Source organism: Diospyros lotus, chromosome 15 (genome assembly GCF_014633365.1).
Source record: "Diospyros lotus cultivar Yz01 chromosome 15, ASM1463336v1, whole genome shotgun sequence".
Classification (NCBI taxonomy): Eukaryota; Viridiplantae; Streptophyta; class Magnoliopsida; order Ericales; family Ebenaceae; genus Diospyros; species Diospyros lotus.
In genome coordinates, this window is record NC_068352.1 from 23,034,244 (window position 1) to 23,042,619 (window position 8,376).

At 36.7% G+C, this 8,376-nt stretch overlaps 2 protein-coding genes across 5 annotated transcripts in view; one reads left to right on the plus strand and one right to left on the minus strand.

Annotated features, from left to right (window-relative positions):
- The window catches only part of LOC127792513 (uncharacterized), an 88,663-nt gene extending 85,513 nt beyond the window's left edge, over positions 1-3,150 (plus strand). For all 4 annotated transcript variants that reach the window (XM_052323024.1, XM_052323023.1, XM_052323025.1 and 1 more), the window contains 2 exons: positions 2,124-2,213; positions 2,347-3,150. In XM_052323024.1, the coding sequence (XP_052178984.1) occupies positions 2,124-2,213; positions 2,347-2,385 (129 nt within the window). In that variant the 3' untranslated portion in view covers positions 2,386-3,150. The remainder of the gene's footprint in view (positions 1-2,123; positions 2,214-2,346) is intronic.
- On the minus strand, positions 2,973-5,081 carry LOC127792516 (transcription factor bHLH162-like). The gene is made up of 3 exons (XM_052323033.1): positions 4,873-5,081; positions 4,015-4,356; positions 2,973-3,724 (listed from the first exon to the last, which is right to left on the minus strand). Exons 1-3 carry the CDS (start codon positions 4,999-5,001, stop codon positions 3,482-3,484), a joined length of 714 nt encoding a protein of 237 aa, XP_052178993.1. The 5' UTR covers positions 5,002-5,081; the 3' UTR covers positions 2,973-3,481.
- Positions 5,082-8,376: the final 3,295 nt, after the last annotated feature.

An 8,376-nucleotide genomic window follows, 5' to 3' on the forward strand; every position in this document is an offset into this window, starting at 1 on the left:
TCTTTCGTGTTCTTATTTCTCTGCAGATCTTTTTGTTTCACTAGCAATATATCTATATATATTCTTGTGGTTTGTTTTCAAATTTTGGAATTCTCTCTTGCAGACTTTTGGAATAGTTTAAAATTCAAGACGTTTAAAGAATAATGTAGGTTGATTGCATGAAATGCTTGGAGAGTAACAATAAGATGTGTTATTTAATATTTTGCACAATGGCTTGTGCACTTGTAGAAACTCTTTAGTGTCAGAAGAGAATTTGTTGTAATATGAAACTTGTCTTTGGTCGACCATTTGGATAAGAGGGCCTATGTGTTTCTGCAATGTAAACTAATAAATAAGCATTGATCAAATAAAGTCTCGTAAGATCTATTGGCTATGCAGCAATTTTGACCTTCCAAAGCTGGTAGTAATCAGATTTGCAAATAGCCTATTTTGACCAATGAAAGCAGAAGCTGCAAGTGATTCATCTAGGTTTGACCTTTTATGAAGTATGAAGAGAAGATAAAAAATTGATGACCTAGGAACTGGGAAGATCCTTTTTTTTTTTTTTTTAACTGGCCTTTCTACTCTGGAATTTTTACAGCAGTTATGGTTGCCTTCACCATCCCTACTGCACAGAAAAAATGAAAGAAGAAAGAAGAACAGAAAAATTGAATTTGAACCAACAAAATGGACAGCATGACTGATGCTAGAGAGCAAAAATTTGTAAAAAGAAAGTTTTCTGCTCATACTTACGTCACTAAGAATGAAGTGAGAGCAAAAATTTGTCCAGTTAATTACCACCTTCTTAACTATTAAAGCATTCCTCTTCTGACCATTCTGGGACTTAATTGCACTTATTGTTGCTTCACTTGAGGATGCAGTTGTGGAGCAACACAGGTTTTAGAACACGGTTCATCACCATACAGAAGATGTGGATTAACAAGAATTTTAGGCCATGTTTTCTTTGTTGTTTTTAGACCGTTTTCAGTTTTTCAAAATAGTGAAAACGTGATACTTTCGTATTTTCAAAAATGGATTTTCGAAAACAAGGAAAAATTTTGTAAAAAAAATTCAAAATATCAAAAAGTTACTTTGGTTGTTTTTATCATAATCACACTCAAAAATTTCAAAACGCGGAAAACAAAAAGAATGCGTTTTCAGTAATCTCAAAATAGACATTCAACAATCTCAAAACTGAAAATGAATTCAAAACTTAAAACTGAAAATTAAAACACGAAGAAAACAACCCCTTCCCGTTTTTATTAAATTTTGTCTTCACCTGGGGATCATAAGGGAGTGATTACTGTTTAATAATGGGGAAATTTATTCAAATGGTTCTTTCTGTAGCATGTGGGAGAATGAACGGTCAGGGAGACTTTTGGAACCAAAGGGAGCTTACTGTTGTGTTAGAGAGGGAAAATTTATGGCAGAATGCAGAGCTTTTCTTGAATGGTTTTTCCTGTAGCATGTGGGGGAATGAATAGTCATCGACACTGGAGAGTTTATTGGGGAAAGACACTTCTATTTTGAGAATTGACACTTCGTTTATTGGTCATGGCCATTAATTTGAGTTGTTTGGTTTTTCTAGTGTGCTAAAATCTTTCATTTTTGTGATTATTTTGTGTGCGCATATGCATCTGTGCTCTTGTCCTACATTGTCATTCCCATTTCAAATTTAACCAGGACTCATTTGAGCATGAGAAAATCCAGATGTTTGGTTATCTCTGTGTACATGTAATTTTGGATTTCCATTTAAATTTTAATTGGGCAGGCATCCCTTAGCAATGCAGAATCTTTGATTATGTAGCTCATCAGAAGGGAGATACGAGCTTTGGATGCTTATAATGTGCTTTGACTCTCAAAACATATTTCACTTGTTCACTACCTTTGAGAAAGTATGGACAAGTCTTCTGATTGACTATGTTGACCTAATCCAACTGCTTTACCATATCATTGGCTGTTACAGCCATGGTTAGAATGTTGATATTTGTTGATGGCTTTGTGATGAGGGGATTCATGAATTCAGTGTAGTTTGGAGGGCTGTTGTTACCTGTAGTTAATGTTAGCTTTTATTTATTCTTCAAGAGCCAGTCTGATCTATATGTATGCATCCTGAATGATATTTTTCTCTACCAACATTGTAGGAATGTGGTCCTCGTTTCACACTGAAGTTGATTAGTCTGCAGCATGGAACGTTTGATACGAAAAGTGGGGAATATGAGTGGGTTCATAAGGTAAATTAGTAAGCATCCTATGTTTTATTTCATATAGATTGGACAGCCTTTTCTACCTATTTGAGATCTGTTCCCTCAATTGTGTTTCTCACTTGCCTTCTTTTCTTTTATCCTTTCTCTGCTTGAATGTTAGCCGGAGATGGACACAAGCCGCAGGAGGTTTTTCTTGTAATGTGCTTTGCTACCTCTCTATCGATCTTGTCGGTCTTATGCAAAGAAGTGATAAGAGGGGGTGAAGAATGGCCAAAACTTGGGATTGTGGCGCCTTGAAACATGAAGAAAAGCTGACAGTATGTGTTTGGAGGGTGCTGATGATTACCTTTTATGTGAATAACATAAAGCATTGTGCTTTGAAAATTGTTGACATCTGAAAATTTACCAAACGGCAGAATTGTAGGCCTTCTCTGCCCCTCTCATTTCAGAAGAGAACTCCATTGCCAAAATAGCTGGCTTTTGGGAAGCTTGTTTGCACTTGGGGTAGTAATAGGTGGCTAATGGAAGTAATGGTGGAGTCCATGAGTTATATGAGGTTAGATACATATATGTTTGGCTGGGAGAGCCGATCTATTCTTTCATATACTGGAAGCCTTTAGCTATCTTAGAAAAGGAGAGCTTTGAGGGCTCAGTGCCCGGAAAGCCAATCTTCTTTGGTTTTGTTTTGTTTGTTTGTATTTTTTCGTGTGTAATTTAATGATATTATTTTTTTGTTATTTTTATGTTTTGATTGTTCATTAGAATGGCTAAAAGTGTTAATCTGAGTTTGGCTCCCGCAAGGTGGTTTTTTTTTTTTTTTTTTTGGTAACAATATTTTTTTTCTATTTTGTCTTGGAAATATTGTTAGGTTGTGTTTGGATAGAGTGATATTGCTGTTATATTAATGGTGGTACTGTTTGTGCATTTATAACGTCGTACGTATTGAACGAAATTTAAAAGTCAAGGGACTTGTCTATATTAAAAAATTATAATAATGTCTGGAAATTCAAAATTTAATACATTTAACTCCATATCCATACATAATTATTGTTAATTTTTTAAAAATACACAGAATTCCTCTCTCTCTCTCTCTCTTTCTCTCTCTCTCCTCAATTTTGGTAGGGGTTCTGTACATGGTTTATTGTGGGTGGAACTCAAGACCAATTCTCTTCTCCCTATTGGGTTGACTGACCTAGTGAGTATTTTTCTCTCTTTCTTGTAGTTTTCCTTGAACTTCTTTGGAAGGAACCCATCACATGCATTGGAGCATGAAAGTTTGCCTTTATAACTAATAATTACAAGATTGGAAGAAAAACATTACAAGCATTTAACTCTAAAATATTCCCATGGGCACTGCTTGGTGGGGATCCAAAGTCCCATCCATCGGCACCTTGGATTCCTCCAAAGAGTTGCACTGACTCCGGCTGTGATTCTATCACCCTCCCTCTCCCTCTCCCTCTCCCTGTGCATCCTTTCACAAAGTCTTTCAGCCTATTACTTACCTCCATACCTACATAATTTGGCCGAACATCTCCGCTCTGCAAAAATATTCATGCCAATAAAAATTAATGAATTTATTTATACCTATACCTATAAAAATATTGTCTGTTGTGCCATATAATCTTGTTTAAAAATAATATTCATATAAATAACAGTTTAAAAAAATCAATTTCTATAACATGAGAAATTATTTTGTGCATAACAGGGAGCATACTAATAGCAAATTTTAATATCTCAAAATAATAATTTGCTCTGCTGCTGCGTGTCGCCGCTGAGGAACAACAGCCAAACACGCCGTGCCCAGTTCCAAATTCCCTAATAATTTTACCTTGGCGTGAACGACATGGAAGATGGAGTCGCCATGGACGGAGAAATTGGCGTTGACGACCTCGGCTCCTTGCTCCTGGATGATTCGAATCGTCTCGTAGAACATGAATTTCTCCTCGTGCCCAGTTATCAGGGACACGTCCAGAGCAGAACCCTTATGGCGGATCTGGATCCGAGGCGATGATTTTAGGGTCTCCATGGATGCGCCTGTGCTTGAATCGTCTTCTCTTCTTCTGCCCATCAACAAGGCTTCCTTCTTCTCCCTGAATCTTTCTAGTTTCACTTGCAGCCCTTTTATGTAGCTCATAGCTTCGTCTATTTGATCGGGTAATGGCGCCGCTTCCTGCAACCAGGCGATACTGTTCATATACAATTTATATGTACACACACACACACACACACCAATTGTATATATTACTTGGGTTAATGGAGATTGGGAGTGAAGTATGTTTTGTACAGGGTATACTATATTTTAATTTAGAGATACATACGGGCAGTTGTATGGTTCTAGAACAGGCACATCCCTTCACTTGTAAGTTATAATTCACTCTTAATTTGATGACATAAATCTAAAATTATATCTTCCAACATGATGATCAATCTCTAGTCGGGAGTAAACTGTGTGTAGAAGACATTTGATGCGAGTCTCCTATCAACGGCACTGTGTTTTGGCGTCATTTGATATTAGATTGTTGGCTAGGCTTCTATAAAACTCATAAGAGATGATTCTCTCTCCTAAGACAAAATTAAGCTTTGTGGTTTATATCATTATATGTCTCTTTATGTGTCTCTAATTAATTAAAACAGATAATATATCTCACAAGAAACAACTTGACAACAGAGAGAGAGAGAGAGAGACCTTGGACGGATGATTGGGGAGGAGAGAGAAGAGCTGGGAGTAGAGGAACTTGAGATGATTCCTTCTGTTCTTCTCCACAATCCTTCTCTCCAGCTTAAGATGAGCCGAGCGAGAGAGAGGGCCCGTCATGGTTGCTCCAGTTGCAATTTGCTTGCAAGCAAACAAGCTTCGCACAATAATTTAACTAAGCTGTCAGCCAGCCCACCTAATCGGCTCCACTATATATGATTTTTATTGTGCTTTGCTTTGGCATGAAAAGCACAAAAAATCAAACCAAAGTCTCCTTGACTGACCGGACGTCACGGCGATGGCGTCAGCCGCCGGGCGTCAGCAGCACACGCCTATGGAATACCTATATATGCTCATTCTACGGCTTTGAATCTCTTGGCCGTCTGTATATGACACCAATCACAGAGAAAGGCCAATATCAACGGTGGTGATTGGTGGTTGGTTGGGTCATTTTTATTGATGGATGGTGGTGATTGGCGAGAGATTTGGTCCTCCGAAAAATTTTATGGGCCCTCAGGGGCACAAATACTTTCTACAATTTACATAATCTTTCAAACAGGAGCTCCTAGAGAGAGTTACAGAGAAATTTATAAAAAATGGGCAGAAAGACAAAATTGCCCCGCCCCTGCTGCTCTCGTCTCCCTTGCCATAACCGTTGCCCTAGCCTCGTCGCCGCCCTCGCCGTTGTGCCTCCGTCGCCTTGCTGCCCTCGTCTCTGTCGCCTCGCTGCCATCGTCGGCTTGCCTTGCCTTGTTGATTGTCGCTGAAGATGCAGCGACGATAGAACGAGGCGAGACGACGATGACAGCGAGGCGACGAAGACGAGGGCAACGGGGCGATGGAGGCACAACCACGAGGCAAGGCGAGGCGAGGGAGGCAGCGAGGCTAGGGTAGCAGCCATGGCAGGGAGGACGAGAGCAGTAGAGGTGGGGCAAATCCATGAGAGGGGAAGGAGAGAGCAGGAGGTGGGGGCAAGATTGTCTTTTTGCCCCCTTTCGGTAAGGCCGTCGATAAACCTGTCAGGCTTTCTAGGATTTTCCTTCAAATAGTGAGACAGAGTGTACTAAGAAGTTTGCATTGTACAAAAATATAATGTTACCAATATTTTTATAACATTAGTAAATTTCATTTAGGACAATCTAGCCAGGCTGGCTTAAGAATATTTATTCTTCTAGACAAGAGTTATTTTGGTGACTCTTTAATAATAATGTAAATAAATATTAAAAATTATTTAAAATTTACTTTCTTTATTTTTTTTGAGATATAAAATTATTAATTAAAATTTTATATTCAAGTTTATAAAATAAATCTTTTTTAATTGACCATATAGACAACAGAAAAAGATTTAAAAAAATATGAGTTGAAAAAATAAAAAATGTGAGAGTTCATATCTAAATCTTACAAATTAGAAAGTCATCAATTTAGTTTTTTTTTTCTTTAATGCTAAGATTAGAGTAGATTCCCCATATGAAATTTATGTCGTCCAAGAAATTATTTTATCAAATTGTCCTCTTAGAATAACGTCACTTTTTAACCTTTTTTTTTTTTTTCCGTTATGTTGCTGATTTATACCTTATTATTCATTATCTAATATTGAAAAATAATGAGTGAATTTGAGCAGTTAAGGGCCTTCTTGTCTAAAGGCTAGTTTGGCTATGCATTTTGATTTGCAACTTTTAAACTGTTTAGCTTTTAAGTGACATAAAGTTTTTAAATTAGATAGTGTTTAAACTAATAACGTATTTGGATATATATGTTTTTAAATTATCAGTTAATAGTTATATGTTTGGCTTGAAATAATTGATAAGCTATTAAAATTTAATAAAAAGACGGAAATAGACATTGTTGGTGGTTAAATAATATAAAATTTTATCATTAGATATTGATAAATTATACATAATTTATTAAAAAATATATTAATATAATATATATACAGAATATATATAAACTATAGAAATTGGGATGACGGAGATGGCGACGCCGACAGTGAGGCAATGGGGCGACAACTGGGATGATGGCATGATGGCGACAGTGAGAGGCTGGGGCGATGGCAATGGCGATGACGAGATGTGAACGACTAAGGATGGGACAACAGCGAGATGTGAATGGTTGAGGATGGGACGATAGCAAGATGCGAACGTCGACAGTGACGGGTTGGGATTACGACAACGGTCGGAGATGAGTTGATGTAGAGGATGGAGATGGGGGTATGGTTGGAAATAGCTTGAAGTTATGAGAGTAAAATTGTCCTTTACTTAGTCAACTCAAATAAGCTAAGGTAGCCTTTTGAAAAAATTGGAGTTGGATAACTTTTGGAAAAAACTGGCATGAGAGCTTTTAAGCTCTTTAAACCATTCAAACACATAACAAAATAAGTTTGATAACTTATAAGCCGAATGAATAGCTTATAAGCGGTTAAACTGCATTGCCAAACGAAGTCTAAATAACACTTCACTATTCATTGTCTAATATTGAAAAGTGATCTCGGAACTTGAAGAGTTTGAGAGTCTTCTTGTTTAAATAACACCTTAGTATTTATTGTTTAACATTAGAAATAATTCAAGAACTTGAGGAGTTAGAGGTATTTTCGTCCAATTGAAACAACAAAATAAATAGGGTATGAATTTTAGGGGTGTTCAAAAAAATCGGTGCACCGCGGAAACCGACCAAACCGAACCGAACCAAATCGATCCGATCGATTTTTTTTTTTTTTAGCAGTCGAAAACGGTTTGGATTTTGTTCAAACCGCACGGTTTGCTGTTTGGATAGTTTGCGGTTTGGTTTTAAACTGAACCGCCCAAAAAAATTATAAAAAAATTATTATTATAAAAATTTAATAATTGACAGTCCATCCTATTTATTTTTTACACTGTTCGATCTTGTGTGCAAAGGTGGAAGTTTCTCTTTTTTTTGGATAAACGAATCTGCATGTGATAAACGAATTTTAGAAAGTGCTCTGATCTGAAGAGTCTCTAGGCATCCAGATTTTAGGAAACATCAAAACGTTGTATGAAAAAACCAAGTTATCAAATTTTTTTGTTGTTTTTTGTTCCAGAAGCAGCAAAAATAAAATATAACGAGAGCACAGGATGCAAGAAAACTTAAAACAGAAGCCGCCAGAATGTAGGAAATTGTTTCAGACTAATAAAATTGAGAATTCCAATGTCATAATAATATACGCACACAAGGTATTGCAGAAGACAAAAATGAAGTTGAGATAAAGGGAAATATGCATACAACTTGGTGAAGTAAAGGTGTATTTGCAAGCTCGAGGAGGCAGAAGCAAAGAAAATATCAAATGAATCCAGAGGATTCAGTGACCATGATTTTGGCATTTACAGAGCCGTCAACTTTCACGAAGAAGACAAATGTCACGAACATGAATTTATGGACAGCTACAAGAAAGGAGAAACTTCCATCTTTGCACTTTCTAAAAAAATATTTTTTTTCTCCTATTTATTTATATTTAATTGTCTTTATTTACTAATATTTGTG

What these genes read in the sequence shown, in the direction of transcription:
- LOC127792516 (XM_052323033.1), bottom strand. Translation starts at nt 5,001, where the DNA reads ATGACGGGCCCTCTCTCTCGCTCGGCTCATCTTAAGCTGGAGAGAAGG. An exon ending in TCCCCAATCATCCGTCCAAG is followed by an intron (nt 4,357 to 4,872) that starts GTCTCTCTCTCT and finishes GCCTGGTTGCAG; the next exon opens with GAAGCGGCGCCATTACCCGA. An exon ending in TCCATGTCGTTCACGCCAAG is followed by an intron (nt 3,725 to 4,014) that starts GTAAAATTATTA and finishes ATATTTTTGCAG; the next exon opens with AGCGGAGATGTTCGGCCAAA.